Below are 16,955 nucleotides of genomic sequence, written 5' to 3'. Positions count from 1 at the left end.
GTCTATGTTAGCTAAACCAGTAGTCTCCTGCAAAGACCTCTGTATGAGTTGTTTGCCACAGTATATCCATGTTACATGCTAGTCTCCTCTTATCTCTGCTCTTGCAATAAATTATGTTCAGTGAAAAAAAAAAAAAAATCAGTTGAGGAACTGGAACAAAGCCAAAAAAAGCCTAAAAGTCAAAGCCAAAGTTCTGTGAATGACCAGTCAGTTATGTTATTTGGTTTTCTAACTGGTTGGCAGCAGGCTCAGCATGAGCCAGCAGTGTGCTCTGGCAGCCAAGAGGGCAAACCACATTTTGGGATGCATTGAATTCAGCATAGCCAGCCAGGCAAAAGAGGTAATTCTCCTGCTATATTTAGCATTGTGGCAACCTTACCTTGAACATTGTGTGCAGATCAGGGCTTCACAATATAAAAGGGCTGTTAAGATATTTGAAAGCATCCAGAGGATGGCCACAAAGCTGGTAAAAGGGCTAGAAGGACATATGAGGAGAGGCTGAGGACACTTGGATTGACTAGCCTGGAGAAAAGAAGGCTGAGAGGCAACCTCATTGCTCTCTGCTCTTCCTGAGGAGGGGAAGTGGAGAGGGAGGTGCCGGTCTCTGCTTCTTGGTAACCAATGACAGGACACGTGGGAATGGCACAAAGCTGTGCCAGGGGAGGTTCGGACTGGACGTTATGAATAAATTCTTCACCATGACAGTGGTCAAGCAGGCTTCCTAGACAGGTGATTGATGCCCCGTGCCTGTCAATGTTCAAGAGACATTTGGATAACACCCTCAATAATATGCTTTAACTTTTGGTTAGTCTTGAAGTGGTCAGGTGATTTGGACTACATGATCTATGTAGGTCCCTTCCAAATGAACTATTCTATTCTATTCTATTCTATTCTATTCTATTCTATTCTATTCTATTCTATTCTATTCTATTCTATTCTATTCTATTCTATTCTATTCTATTCTATTCTATTCTATTCTATTCTATTCTATTCTAATTTCTATTTCTATTTCTATTCTATTCTATTCTATAGCTATACTCTCTGTTACATGTACTTACTTGTCAGTTGGCCAAAAACAGGTAGACTCTCCTCTCTCTCATCATATGAAGCTATTGATACAACATACTCTATATCAGGTATAAGATCTGATAAGACAGTTTGGGTAGTGCTAGGTGAAAGAGTAAATTCTTTAGTTGGTCCATCTGCAATAAATATATAAAACAGTTAATGCGGTATTTAAATCCAGTAATATCAATGACAAGTTGATCATAAAACAACCAAAAAATGCAACAAAGAATAATCTATCTAAACATCAAGTGACAATTTTAGAATGATATGATTTCTTTTTTCCTGAAATATTTTGAAACATGAAACTTCTATCTAACCTGTTTTCATTAGTGAAAAAATTACAGGGGCATTTAATAAATTCCAGGAAATTTGAAACGTAAAATGCACATAGAAAATGTACTATAATTTAACAAATCATGATCCAGTTCTGGTCTGGTATCAGATTTACACTGATAATTTCTCAAAGTTATATAAAATAACATGTGTCTTACACAACCATTATTATGGCCATGTTACGGAAGTTACATGACATCACTTCATCACTACCTGACATGCAATATCTCCCTTGGGAGAAGTACTTGAAAGAAGTACAATGCAATTTCCTAACTTTAAGGTAAAAGCACAGAAGAGGAGCAGAGTGAGGATTTTACCTTCTTGTTCCATGCCAAGGAAAAGAAACCAAAGCTTACTACCTGCAGTTCCCAAAAGGTAAATGCTAAGGTAAGAAAAACTCTAACTTGGAACAGTCATAAACTTCAGAAAGATGTCAATAGCTGTTCTCATACCTAACTTAGATACAAGTAAAAATGAACCCAACTTTTACAAAAATTAAGTACCAAAATTTTATGGAACTCACCATTTGTAGGAACAACAGTTATCCTGTAACCCACTATTGCATCTGGTGGCCTTTTCCATGACATTTGAACATTATGTTCATCTATAATTGTAAAATTCAAGTCTGACGGTGGATTAACTGCAAAAGATTTATACCAGGTGGATGTTTAAAAGTTTGAACAAGCTTTGGCAGACGAATAAATAAAATAATGTTGAGCAAAGCTTACTAAATTTGTCTTTGCATAAATTTGTTTCCAACAAATATAAAGAGATATGTTGTTGGAAAAAGAGTAAAATAAAAGCCGACAAAATATGACAAAACATCAAAGAGTATACGCATTACAGAGGACAGCACAGAACATATGTTTCTTGAGTTGCCAAGACATTCAAGAATGGCCAGCAAAATCAAGCACAATAGAAAACACATTTGGATACATGTACAATGAGTTCACAGATAATCACCACATATGCAAACATTTCACATAACAATTAAAGGAAATTTTTGTACATGCTGGGTGCAATCCGTACAAGCATGCCAAATCACAACCTGCTTACAATACCATGAGATCATTTAGAACATTGAGGACACAGCACTCTTCTTAATTAGACATCAAAGAATTGATCAGCTTTTGAGTATAGTCTCTGCACAGCCATATTTCTTATCAATTTCACTGATTCTAGAAACTTGGCAGAGAAAAAATATGTATTTTTAAGAATACAGGGAAAGATTGGGCGTTTAATGTTCAGTAAAACAATTTCTGTTAGGGTCTAGATAGGAATATACATGTAAAATGTATATCAGTAATAATGATATACTGATGTATCATTTTATTTCAAAATAAGGAGAGCTTCACCCCTTGGTTCCTAGGAGCCACTAAAGAGACATACTTTGCATATAGCTGCAAAGAATGAAGGAATTAAGGGGTGAATAAATGGGGTTAGTAATAGTTGGAATTTGCTGAAATATTTGAGCTGACGTGAAAGCTCACAAAAATAAGATTCTACCTGTTTACACCAGATTGCTGTACAAATTCAAAGGTGTAAACTGATGTTTTTCATGTTCCCTTTGCAGCAGGTGTACCCATACTAGTAGTGGCATTTTAACACAAAATGCCAGTATGGTTCCATACATCACAATGGTTAATTATGAAAAGACAACATCAAAGTATATTTATGGACATTTGTTTTACAGAATCTATAGAAAACAGCAAAGAGGGTACCAGTGATCTGAACAAATGACTGCATATAAAACTTATAGGAGATGATGACAGAAGTAACTGAACAGTACAGAAAGAAATAGTTTACATACGCTATTTTGCAGCATCATGCATATGTAAATGAAATGTTGATTATTATTTTTTAGCTTCCCACGATGGACAAAAGCCTCCATGTACAAGGTTCATTACACAAAGACGTTTCATAAATATTTTATAATGATATTCTCTTTGTAAAATAGTCATGCTTATTCATGCAATATTTTACTGACTCACTGTCAGTGCATGGTAGGTGTATTATATATTATTGTTTAAATAGGTCTACAAAGTAAGATTAGGTTCAGCCATACTTTCCTTTACTTCTGCAGACCGTTTTGCAGGCATACGTAATAGACAGACCTTTCATGCTTTCATGGAAGATCTCCATCATAACTCAGATAAGACTTGTTTTGGTTTTGAGCGTAATTTAAAGAGCAGATCAAGAAGTAAATGCTAGAACATATGAAACTTATGAAAAGACACTGTCCAATTGCAATAAGTAACATTGAACTCAAAAAATGGAAACAAATTGCGTAGGATTTTTTTTCCTTTTAATTTACTCTCATTTCCAACCATAGGATAATATGGCTTTGAAATACTGATACAATAGATACAGTAGTATTGAAGTAATTGTTATTTTTCCTATTGTCCATACACAGGCAGTGAGATTAGACCATTAACCTCCATGCACATTTTATTCATCATTCAGTTTATGAGTATCACAATGCTAGAGACAGCGGAGTAGTTACTTAGTATCAAAATCATGCAACACATGTTAATAGTAAAATACATTCAGGTAATAAGAATATCATTATAAAATATTGTTTCAGTAGCAATGGCTCAGGACAAATTTAATGCAAAGGCAGAGACAACTGACCTGAGCATGCTTTTAAAAAAATTCAGTACATGGAAAAAATAGCGCCACCAACCTTGCAAGTAAATTGGCATGTTGCAGCAGAGACTTTAGGCTTTAACTGCTGAAGGACAGCAGCAGCCCAACTTGTTGATATCCAAATGACCGGATTCCAGATAAACTGAAAAACTGACTGTGAGGAAAAGTCTTGAACATTTTAAAGGATTTTAATCTGCTTTATGAAAATACAGATGTGGATCTTGACAGTTAAAAAGAATAATACATTGATACATAATGAACGTATCCATTCACCCAGGTATTCACAGTCTTTTATAACAATGGTGTCACAGGGGACTTCAGGAAGTCCCCTTGCCCATTCCATGGCCAAGACAAAATCAGCCATCCCACGTCATTCCTGACAAGGTTGTTCTTATCATTCTCAATGACCTCCAAGATGGGCAAAACTACTGGATTCCTGCAGAAATCCTCCAGTGCCTCACTCCCCTTATCACCATAAAGTTATTCCCAACACCTAAGCCCGGTCTTTGTTGCTGCAGTTTAAATCCATTCATTCTCAGCAGATAGCCTATGATGGGCCATCAGACTAAAGCACTGAGTGTTTCTCCCATGGAAATGTGAAAAGGAACTCCGCTTGAGTGAAGAAAAGCAAATTTGGATCCAGTGTCATCAAAATGTCTTCTGGGTGGCTCATGAGCTTTTGGTACTCCAAGAGAATCTCCAAAGCAACCACCAGCCTGCATGTGGAGCGAATTTCACCGATGTGAAACTGGCTGCAGGACCAAGACCAAACCATGGTCATATGACTGAGAGCAGCAAGGCGATCAGAAGTACAGAAAAATATTTAGATGATAAAAATCTTATCACCATCATCAAAGAAGGCAACTGGTACTCCACCAGTTCTCCAGGAAATTTTTCTTCCAGAACAGAATTCACCACTGGAAAAACAAGACAGCTGCAATATGGAATCAGACCAGACCTGGTTCTGGTGGGAGTTTGTCCCATTGCAGGGACAAACCTTAAAACTCCACTCAACAGAGGTTAAGCTTTACTCAAGCAAGCAGTTTTGAGGTAGGTCTACTTGCCTAAGTGAAGCTGCGCATACGCGTCCAGTGCCGTGACAGTGCTGATCAGTCTGACCCTGTGAGTATCAAAATCCAGGACAAACCTCTCTCATTGACTTGTCAAGTTACAGGATCGTGTTTGTAACGTGATGATACTTCAGTATTCCCTTCATATATACAAATGTATGGCTCTCCTACAGGTTTCCAGTGTCGTGAAAACTTAACTTGCTGTATAATGTCAATTTTTAATGTTTACACTGTGTTAATTTCCACCACTCTTAGAACTATGATAGTTTCCTCCATTGTATATCCCATCTAATGCACCACAAAAGAAAAAAAATAAAAATATTTCATAGACATATTTCATTCACTTTGTATTATATGTATATATAATAACAGTATATTTTCCAAAACAAAAAATATACAGCAAAGAATCTTTCAAATGTCATGTATGTCCTATGTTAGCTTGTATTACTTAACAGGTAATAGAAACCAAATGTGTAAAAGTCTACAGCTTTTTAGAGATAAGACAATATGACTGCTAGAGGATCCCAATGACTATCTTAACAAGTTAGATGAAAAATATAATCAGCAGATCAAGCAATTTAAATCCTGAACCAGTCTTAAAAGTAATATAATTTGGAAGTAGTTGCACTCCACAGTCCTTATGTGAAACAAATTTGTAATTCCATCACTGGAAAAGACTAACGCTAATTAGTAAAATAACATATTAGCACATGTTAAAATAACATACAGGCCATGGTAGCTGAACAATAAGGCCACTTGCTTTCACTGACATAAGCCCTGCCAAGGCTGGAATAGGCCAAAACTCCTGGTCTACTCTTTTCTTCCTATATTGGAGTGAACAATTAACTAGATCACCAACCCAGACAAGCTCCTCTGAGGTCAATCTTGCCAGTCTGAATGGGAGAAGGAATGATCTACAGCCTAGCAATGTAGCAAAGAACAGCTTCTCATCCTTGCTAGATATTCATTGCCAACAATGCAGAAACATTGTCATTTGTATGGCTTCATTTCTTTTTATTTTATACATATATACAAAGTTTCTTCAAAATACAAGATATGTAGCTCACATAAGTGTATTTTGAAAGAAAATTGGTTAAATGTGTATACTAACACTTGTAAAGATGTATGCAACTAAACATAGTTGCATGTTTACATATGTACTCTGCATGCATGAATACTGACTAAATTCTAGGCATGTTTGTGCATATGTATTTGTGTGCGTGTATGTATATACATAGACACACACATACACTTTGCTTCTAATTCTAATTAGAATTAGGAAAAACAGGGAGTTATAGTCACCATCATGTATATACAAAATACACTTTCATGCTTCAGCCTACATGGTTCTGTCCTTAGGAATTCGAAAAGCAACAGCTAATTTATCAAAAGACAGGCATCAAAAGGTAATAAACTAATGGTCCCAACAACCGGTTCCAAAGCTAATTAGGTGGATAACCTTTAAAGTTTCAGCTATCCTGGGTCGTATCTAAACCATTCAACGTAAAACTTACTGACCCTCTGTACATACTGTGCTGCAATTATTTGTCACTTACTGTATTGAATGCCCTGGAGACAGATTCTTCACCTGACAAACCTTTTCCTACACTACACAGAGGTCCCATCCTTGGCTCGGTGATTCCCTCCTTCCCTATTCCCTAGCAAACGGACTTTTCTAGGTCTGAACCAGTTCCTGAAACATTCAAAAGTTAGAACCACCACATGCTCAGTGAGGTCACACAGAACCAATGATTTCTTTGTTACTTTTTTGGGCCTTTGAAAATCCCTTGGTATTAGCAAATGTCACACACTACACGAGCCACAACATGATAACAGCACTACCTTGAGATTATAACAAACAGGTTATTTGCATACTAATCTACTTGGCTTAACCATAACTAAAATAATGAAAATATTCTCTTCTAGCAGAAGGACACAGATTTCCCCCTGGCTGTATATGAGGACAGATGGAAAAAAATACTGTGACAGAAAGAATTCTCAACACAAGGACATACGCCAAACGCACTGCAGTATTGCAATGCTGGACCAAAAGGGCAAGAAACAACTTAAATAAAGCATAAAATACAGCATCATACACAAGAAATTTAAGGCCAGAGAGACGTCATAAGGACTGCAAATTAAAACAAGTACAACTTCATTGTAAAAGAAATGCACATAAAAACAGAGCTTGAAAACAGATTTGCTTCTTTGTCCAGGATAAATAAGCAACTTCCCCAGTGAAATCCTATGAATGTATTGAGACTATAAGTTGGTTTTACCCCCTCCACTGCCACAGTAAATGTCCAAACAGAAACCCCTGCTTTGCTGTATCTCTGTAGAAAAGCTCTAACACCATTACTGCACTTCACTGCTGTGCCAACAGCAACAGAGCACTGCTCTCACGAAGGACTTAGAGAGCAGCTGTGATGCTGATGAAGAACCAGTTGCATCCTGGAGTATTTAGGAATGTGAACAGCAGTATCAGATAAACACCAGATCTGCTCCCAGGGGAGACTGAAAAAAAATGAAAGCTGAAAGAAGACAGAAGAACAGAAGAACTTTGTTGTTCATTCCCATTCCCTCTGCTTTCATGCCACCTTCTCATCCCAGATCAACTTTGACCACATCATATGCTCTTCTCCCTTATCCCCTCTCTCACTCTGTCATCCCACCAAGCATCTGCATATAGCTCAGGGAAAGAAAATTCATCTCCTGTGACTGCTATAGGGAGAGTCAAAGGAATAAAAGAAGAAAGAAAAAAAAAAAAGAGCCAAAAAAATGCACAGTCATACAACTGTACTAGCAGCCTGAGACAGGACTGGTGGGAGAAGACTTTGGCACAAGATGATGTGGAACTTGGAGGAACAGACAAAAGGGACAAACATCCACAGAAGAAAGTCAGTTCAGCAGACAGGAGTTAAGTTGGAATGAGACCAGAACTAAAGTAAGACCCAATATTCAATGTACAAAGTGACACAAAATTAAAGCACAAAGTTAAAACAGTGCAGAAAGGTGGACAGCATTGTCAAAAAATAAAAATAATAAACAAACAAAAAACACTACAAAAGGCTTTACGACAGCAGTTCTCACTAGAGCAAGTCCTAAGGTATTCCTAGTTTTGAATTTCTATTTTCAGCACCACTATTTCTCACTGCAGTTCCTGCTCAAGACACTTTCCTGTTCTCTACTTCAGAACCTAGGAACTATGTGAAGTTTCACTTAGAAAACCAATCCCTGTAAGTTATGCATTTTACTTAATACAACTTTCTGAAGCAGAGCAATGTCAGTCCTATCCAGGAGTGCTCCACAACTTACAGGATCAGGCTCTGTCCATTCTTCTGCTGAACAATGGTGAGTGCTTCACAATGAGAGCTAAACACACATGGACAGCTTGACTGATGTATCTAGTTTCACTCTTACAAAATAACTATGTGCTTCTCCAATACATTTTTCTAGCTTTCATCAGCAGTACTCAAACTACAACTGTTTTAATCCACAACACATCTAAATGAAACACCTTCACCCATGTTTTTTGAAATAGTCCACTCCATAATCAACAATGTAGGACAACCACAACATCACTCAAGCTCCAAACAAGCTCCCTCCTAAGACAGGCAAGAATGCACAAAAACATACACTCCCTTCTTCCATCAAAACCATACACTTCCTCTGTTTTCTCCAGCACAGTGGTCCTGCATTTGAAATGCAACTCTGAAATGACTTTAAATGACCTTTTTAGTTCTTTAGCCAACAACAACGTAGCGTGAGAGGAAGGCAGCAGGCTGATCCTCTCCTAGGGTGACCAGATGTTGTACTAGTAGCAGAAATGCTATACTTTCCAGAAAGCTGGTCTCCTTTATGCCTGCGTGACCCCATGCTAGCAGTTGAGCTGAGGAGGGAAACATCCTAGAGGCATCCCTGACACGCCATGCTTTTAGCAGCCATCAGCCAAGATGCCCAGGTCCAGACACAGACAATTGAGGCAGGCCACGATCAGAGAATTTCCTTCAGCCCAGTACAAAAAGAGGAGGAAGGGAAAAACTGAATTACCAGGCGCTGGCTTCTGTTTTTCCCAGTTCAAACTCAGGGCGCACCCTATGATGGAGGTCCCAGAGGTCAGACCAAGTCATTTCGACACAGGCTGTTCAGCGCAGCCACGCATCTTTTTATTTCTCCTGGCAGAGCCTGCTAACAGGACTGCTGTTGCTGTGGCCTGAGCCGTTCAGCCCACACAGAGGTTACCTCACACTCGATGCTAATCCACCAAGGTGGCAGAGATGCCACGGCAAGAAGGCAAGACTGGCACAGTGTGTCTCCCCAGATCTTCAACCCGCAGCAGGATGCTGCCATGGGCTGACAGGGACCTTAATCTCCAGCAAGACCAGGGGCCCATGAGGAGGGAGAGGAGGAGGAGAAGAAAAAGGCCACTTTGGGGATGACGGTGCCACACGTGTGCCAGAGCCATAGGGCCCAGCGGCCACAGCAGTGCCTGGCCCAGGCCTGGCCACCCTTTGGTGGACATCTCCCCAGGGACATCCCCCAGACCAGGGCCACCACAGAGACCAAAGTGTTCCCAAGGAAGGGTCGGGCCGCCCCAAGGGCCCAGCCGGGGGTCGCCCCGCCGAGCAGGGGTGGCCAGGAGGCCGGCGGGGCAGAGGCGAGGAGGCCAGCCCGAACAAAACACACAGGCGCAGAGAGCCAGACTCTGTTGGAGCACTTTATTTCAGAGCTGTGGGTGGTTTTGGGTGGTGGGTTTCTCGTTTCCTCTCTCATCGCGACTAACCGCGACTGCACAGCCCAGCAGAGCTCCAGCAGGCACGGGGCAGCAGCGCGGGCCCCAGCGGTGCCCGGGGCTCCTCAGGGTGCTGTGTTACCCCCGGGGTGGCCGCTGGCCCACAGGGCGGTGTGGACAGCACACCAGAGAGACAGAGAGAGGGAGATACATTTCGGCTGACCAGCCAGGAGAAACAGAGCACAGAAGGAGCTGGGCAAGGAAGGAGAGGCGTTTCTCTGAAGGAGAGAAAGAGAGAAGGTGAAGGAGTGACACTCAAAAACGGAGAGGGAGAGAGGCAGCAGCTCGGGCCTGGTGGGAGGTTATCTCACTGGGGGGCACCCCGCGCGGAGGGGCAGGGGGTTTGGTTACCTTCAGCCTCGATGGAGGAGAGGAGGGCGGCTGCACACAGCGCAGCCACCGCCGAGCACAGCACTGTCTTCATTTCTGACCTTTCGGCTCACAACAACATGAATGAATCTGCAGCGGTGGAGGGGGGAAAAAAGGGAAGAAAGAAGGACATCAATCGCATGGATTAGAGGCTCGTGTGGGTGTATTCACGAAACATAAAAAAGATGAAGCATGGATTTCACTTTGTTCCCTTATCCCCAGCCCCCACCCACGGGACCAGGTTAAAACCTCTAGACTTGAAAGTCGTCCAAAACTGTGACAGATCTGCGTGACTAACTGGAGAGTCTAGTCTCACAATAATATGCCTTTTGTTACTGAACCCTTTCTAATCATGATAAGCGCACAGCTTTGACCCCGTTAGGGTTAATATGATCAGGGAAGCGCGGTGAAGATCTGTGCCTCTGCACAGCAGGAGCCAGAAGGGAGCTCCATGACTTCATCGCTGAGTGTGATGATAGCTAATTCAGAGGTCATTTCTGCCTTGAATCAACCAAATGTCTCTTTCAGCTGGGGATTTCATTCGGCTCCTTTTTCATAACTGTTGAAGCACTTAGTTAGCTGTGTTTTAGTGGTCTCAAGGCATCTTGGAAACTGTAATAAAAGTTTTTTTGAGGCGTTCTGCCTACGAATGTGCTATTCTTCATTTCTTGAAGGTCTGAAATAGATTATACAGAAGTGTGTGTAACACAACTGAAACCTGACACGTCTGTCTAGCCATGATGTTTCAACATCTGATAATTCATTTACACATCCTGAGAGAAAATAGATTTAAAATACACTATAAAGAGCAGGCAAGCGAAAGAGTCTTGCAATCACTGCAGGTTGTCTAGCAAAATAGGTGGGATTAGGCCAGTTTAGTGGCTCCTAGTCACAAGCAGCTATATCTTTTTAAATTTCTATGCTCAAAGGCACGTAAAACTGCTCCCAATTACTCCAGCAAAACTTCCAAATGATTTTTCTCCTAAGTAAGGACTAGTATGTGTGGCCCTCATTACGTATGCATATAAGTGTTTCCAAAGTTTGTTTGTTTTTTAGCTCAGAAAATAGGGGAGGGGTAATTTGTTTGAATAAAGCCATAAATGCATCACATAACATACATCATAATTAGTCTGGAGGAAAGAGAACCCCACAAGCAATTAGGCAACAGATTTTATCAGGAAGGTGCCAAGAGCAAAACAAAAGAAAAATACATAAATCATTAGTCTGCAGAAACAGCTGAAGGGGAAAATATTCTTCTGCCATCTAGAGAGCTAACCACCAAGGCGCATTTAGTGGGTAGCCACTACCAAGATCCAGGAATGCCTTTCCTGGTTATTGACATCAAGCTTAGCAGGCTTCGGCCGGTCGCCTGCCAGGCAGCTGGGTACTCTTGCCTTAGCCAACTGCTTATATTACACATAAAATTACCAAAAGCCCAAAGAAAAACTAAGCAATCGTCTCAGTCCGGTGATACAGTGGGGGAACCAAAGAGTAAAACTGACCGCAACGAGTTTCTGACACTAACACAAGGACCAAGGTTAGCATGAGCTTGCCCTGAAAGCTCCAAAATCCTCTCACCACCCTGCGTGGGAACCGGCTGTCCCCGGGCACGGTTTACGCATTCTGCAGTGAGTTTAAGGATCGCTTAAACTCAACGCTTAAAAGGACTTTTGTCCTGGAAATCTTGTGTGGGCTTAGAGTGCCATCTTTTGATCCTCCAGAAGAACAACCAAAATTATTCATCTCGCAAAGGCATCTTGGAGTTCACCACTGCTGCAAGCCTACCGTTCCCGATCTACATTTTTCTTTCGTGCAGCAAAACTTCTCAGCCAAAGCATTCACTAGAAACACTTCATTCCCTTCTCTCAGACTGAGACGTGTGAAAGAAAGCCTGGAGGTGCTGGAGGAGAGGTCCTTGCGCTGGCTCAGCAGGGACAAAAGCAACTGTAGGAGCAGGACTAAAGGCTTCATCTTAAGAGACCACTTTAAAATAAAATAAATAAAAACCAACACCAGTAGCAGTCCAACCTCACACCAGTTCAGACTACCAAAGGTAAAGCATTTTATAGACCATGCAGCGAGCAACATTTAGCGCTTCCGAGCCGGCAGCAAGACCCTAAATGACACAAACAAGAAAACAGATGGGAAAACCCCACGGACTACCAAAGCCACCAGCCCTGGGAAGAGGAGCAAGAAGGAGAGGGAGCTGCGGGCACCGGAGCTGAGCGCCGGGCTCCAGCCAAAGCCAAAGACACCGCCGCCCCCGGCATTTCGGGACGGGGCCGAGGGGACGGGGTCCCCCGCGCCCCCCCAGGCCACCAGCAGCCCCCGGCCCCCTCCGTGCCTCCTTCCAGCCTTCCTCCATCGCCGCCACCCTCAGCCTACGGAGCATCGCCCGCGCGGTGCACATGGAGCGGCGGCGGCGGGGGCGGCCGGGGAAGGGTGGGGGGTCCCGGCTGCCGGGCAGGCACAGACCTTCGGGGCCGGCTGCGGGGTGCCGGGGAGGCTCGTCCGGCGGTGCCCGCAGCCGTCGGAGCCGGAGGAAAGGAGGAGGAGGAAAGGATGAAGCTCCGGGGGCACCTGGTGGAGGGAGCGGCGCGTAGCAGCGGCGGCTCGCTCGGCGTAGCTCCCGGCCGGCGTGCGGGGTCCGTCGGGGAAGACTTGCCTCCTCCAAGTGGGAAGAGCCTCTTCTCAATCTGCTCCTTAATAGAGGGCTGTTCCCAACGCTCAATTTACCCTCGTAAGCGGTTACGAAACTGCAGGGAAGGTGGACTGCTGCCACCGGATGATATATGCGCCGCTCTGCTCCAGCGAGGGAAGGGGATCCGCTGCTGGAAACTGGCGCATACCTCCGCGCATTCCTGCGGCATGAGGCGGCCGGGCGCCGCGGCAGCGCGCCCGGGGGCAGGGGCCCGGCCCGCCGCCCCCTCCCTGCCCCGCTCCGGCCGAGCGGTGGAAAAACTGAGTCCCGGGGGGGATAGGAACGGGGAGGGGGTCCCACGCAGACCCTCCCGACCCGCTGTGCAACCAGCGACAGACATATGTTAACACCCCCACCCCCCGACGTGTTTCGCCTGGGGGGCGAGCCCGCGCCCCTTCCCCTCATGTTGGAAGCCTTGAGCTCAAAGCGCACCCCCCGAAGGCAGGCAGCCCCCCAGGGCTCCCGGGGGTCGTACCGCGGGTGTGGACACGAAGGGAGGGGGACACAAGAGGGGGGCACACGGGACACGTCGACCCCTGCTGGGGACTCGCTCCCGCACCCCTTGGAAGAAGGAGAACCAATAAACCACGGGGGGCTCCGCGCCCACCCCTTGGGGAAGAAGGGAAAAGGGGGCGAGAAAGCGGTCGTGGGGCGCGGGGTACGGCCCCCCTGCCCCATACGCCCCCCTGCCCCATACGCCCCCCCCCATACGCCCCATACGCCGCGGGGCTGCGCCATTCGCGGTACGGCCGCGCCCCCTGGCGGCACGGCGCGGGCACGGCGCTGCAGGTGCGGGAGCGGAGCGGCGGGACGATCGGAAATAAAATCAATTAATAGGAGAGTAATTATTAGGATTGCAGATAAAATCATTGAATAAAATAATAATTATTATTTTAAATAAAATAAATTTATATATATACACAATTCACCTGGAAAACAAAATGATAGAAGCTGTGGGAAGGGACAGAAAATCTTACAAAACTGAGGAGCAGACCGACACCTCTGGGCGGTCTGTTTGGAAGAGGTCTGTAAGATTTCAGCGGCGTGTTGGCGCCCTGTCAGCTTTTTGCACCCACGTGAAGCTCTGAGCAGTCAGGACGGGGTCCAGCCAGGGTGGAAGTGCCCGATAGCGGAGATTGATAGTGTGCTGGAGCAAGGCTCCCGGGCCCTTTTCCGCAGGACTGGGAGATCAAGGATGTGTCGACGGAAGGACATGTCCCTCCTGAGCTGAATCCAGCCGTCTTCATCGCTGCGGCAGTCCCACCATCTGCATGCGGACCCACATGCTGAAAAGAAAGTGATAACCAGAAGACGTGCACTGACATTTCCAGACACTTTGGAAGTGAGTCAGCTGCTCTTAGGGACATGCCACAGCTTCAGCTGTCTGGTATTGATAAAATGTGCTTCCCAAAAGCAGCATCTCCTCTGCCGATAAACTGTCAGATGCTCTTGACCTATTGACCCTCTTGCCCAGCTGTTGAGTTGGATTTTCTCCTTCAGCATTTTGGCACGAGGAATTTAATTTCTTCCTATCCAGATCTGATATACGGAAAGGCAGTATTTCTAAGAAATTCATTTTGAGTTTTTAATTTTAATTTCATTTCCTAAGCAAGCATGCCAAGAACACCAATATAAATGTGGTATGTCACGGGAACAATAGCTTCAGAAGAATGGACATGGGGACTTGCGAGGAGATATCCTTCCACAGGAAGTGAATTAATGCAAACGAGGTATTTTTTATCACTTGTGCACCAAGACTATTGTTTATAGCGTGCTCTGGATTTCTTCGTCATAGGATGACCAAGATTTTGCATTTGTTAAAATCAATTAATGACAACAATGAGAAAGGAAGAAAATACGTGTTATTCCATTTAAAAGACAAGTCACTCAGAACAATTGTTTTAATAGATTTAAATACTAATGTTACAACTGAATTTACGTGAGCAAAGGTGCTGGAATCAGCGGGTCTGATGGAGGGGCAAGGACCTCACAGCCACCAGTGGGATGATGTACGATGACATATGTATGATGTATATATGATGAGGGCACTCTCCCCCTTCCCTCACAGCTGAGCTTCGCTCAATTTCCTGGAGTGAAGTAAGGCTCAGGATGGCAAGAGCAAATAACTCGTTTACTCCAAGGGCAGCAGGACTTCATTCTTACCTTTAACTGACCATACTAACCATGCTCCCGCTCATTTACATGCAAAACACACCAACCAACTGCACTGAGAGCTCGTGCTGCCATATATCACAGCAATTAAAAGGCAAAACGGGTTGTTTTTAATCAGCTCTGTTGCTATGTACATTCATAGTCTGAGTACATAATATGTGATGCAGAAGGCATTTCTGAAATGCATAAACATTTACTAACACTCTCCTGTCTGCTTGTTTCCTAGACAAGTGTTAAACACATTAAGACCATGCACTCCAGCTCTGCCATTTTCTTTGCTCTTTAAACTGAATAAAATGAGACCTTATGACAAATTTAAAACTAAAAAAATCAAAATGTGAATTTGTATTTATACTTTTTAAAATGTTTCCCATTTGTTGTGTGGGTATGTGGTAGTGATTTTGCAAGTATCCAGGGATTCCTTAGAAAATTTGGACTGGTTTGGGGTCTAGAGTAAATTAGGCTACTTTGTGCTTCTGGCATTTTTCCTTGTTTCCTCGGGCTGTATTGCCAGGGCAGAATAAAACAGGACGTTCTGCATTTCAGCACTGTAAGCCTTGAATATCATTTTCCATGTGGATATCACACTAGATTTTGCTTCTGTGGCTTTCCAACAGCCAGTTGCAGCTGCTTTTATGTACAAACATGATAAATGCCTTTACCCGTATGTACACCAACATGTGTGTAAGCTTTACGCAGCAGAAGAATCCAAAAAGGTGTCAACTCCTTGAACATTAAACACTGAAAGGATGCAGCATTAAATGCTGTTACCCAGGCAAAGCTGTGCTGCTACCAGTGCCCTCCCTGCACCTACCCCGGAGGTACTTTGCTGGTCTGTCACCGCATCAGTCAGCACATTGTATGGGAATTAGGCATTGCCTTAATGCCGTCATTTAGGAGGCCCGTTCTTCCCTTACAACACAAAGGCTGACCTTTTCAGCGTGTTGTTTATTCCTTTCTAAATCAGTCATAAAGCTAGTATTGCACGGTATTATATCTGCATCCATCAAATGCTGAAGGAAAAAATACATCAAACCGCTTCCCGCAGGCCCTGCCTTCTCTGAGAGATTTCCAGTCAATGGCATGAGAGGAACTCAGTCTGGTGTTTATTTATTTGGATAATTTCACTTCAGAGCTGGTATTCAGAGAGCAGTACTGGTCTGACCTCTCGTAATGAGGAATGGCTTCTTGTACTAACTGCGTTCACAGAGGACTGGTTCTGTCTGAAATCCGCTCATTTACTGAAGCAGTGCCCCTGGAGAGTGTTACAGCTATGAAATAATTATCTGCCTCGCCAGGTGCATTTTCCGTAGCAACTATTTATTCCTTTAATTTCTATAACCGATTTTTCCCATCATGAAATACTCTGAAAGTAAGGAATGATCGTGGCACCAAGTAATCAGAGCTGGGAAAGTAAATAAATCATTCAAATGCAGAGGTATAAATAGAAGAGAACTGGCCTTCTAGTGCAATTGGGGTGTCTTATGAAAGCCCGTTAATTTGTAGGCAGTCATTTTTTAACATACCAAACCCTGAATTATAAAATTAAAAAAAAAAAATAGATTAGTTAGCTTTACCATATGGTCCCTTAGCTTCAATATGGTCCCTTCCATATATAGAAACGCATTTTATATTTTAAAGTCCCTAAATTAAGTTGCCTTGTTTCAAAGAAATTCTTTCATCATTTCACAGCTGGATCCTGATCTTTCTTTTTAGGAAACACTCCCCATTGAAGCCAGTACAAATTTTCATTGATTAAAGAGGTCAAGAAAAGGAATAAACAGAGGACAGTGACCCTATATGT

The 16,955-nt window shown here is 43.4% G+C and overlaps 1 protein-coding gene across 8 annotated transcripts in view; it reads right to left on the bottom strand.

Moving 5' to 3' along the window:
* Positions 1 to 12,998, bottom strand: part of COL12A1 (collagen type XII alpha 1 chain) — a 97,518-nt gene extending 84,520 nt beyond the window's left edge. For 3 of the 8 annotated variants that reach the window (XM_080584496.1, XM_080584492.1, XM_080584495.1), the window contains exons 1-4: positions 12,859 to 12,998; positions 10,261 to 10,368; positions 1,925 to 2,041; positions 1,059 to 1,202 (exon numbers count right to left, since the gene is read on the bottom strand). In XM_080584496.1, the coding sequence (XP_080440622.1) occupies positions 1,059 to 1,202; positions 1,925 to 2,041; positions 10,261 to 10,333 (334 nt within the window). In that variant the 5' untranslated portion in view covers positions 10,334 to 10,368; positions 12,859 to 12,998. Of the gene's footprint in view, positions 1 to 1,058; positions 1,203 to 1,924; positions 2,042 to 10,260; positions 10,369 to 12,753 lie in introns of all 8 variants that reach the window. The other 5 variants (XM_080584494.1, XM_080584493.1, XM_080584497.1 and 2 more) reach the window with 5 other exon arrangements.
* Positions 12,999 to 16,955: the final 3,957 nt, after the last annotated feature.

This window comes from Anser brachyrhynchus (assembly GCF_964034855.1).
Source record: "Anser brachyrhynchus genome assembly, chromosome: 3".
NCBI classification, from domain to species: domain Eukaryota; kingdom Metazoa; phylum Chordata; class Aves; order Anseriformes; family Anatidae; genus Anser; species Anser brachyrhynchus.
The sequence above is the reverse complement of the archived record's forward strand: the minus strand, read 5'-3'. Positions and strand labels throughout refer to the sequence as shown.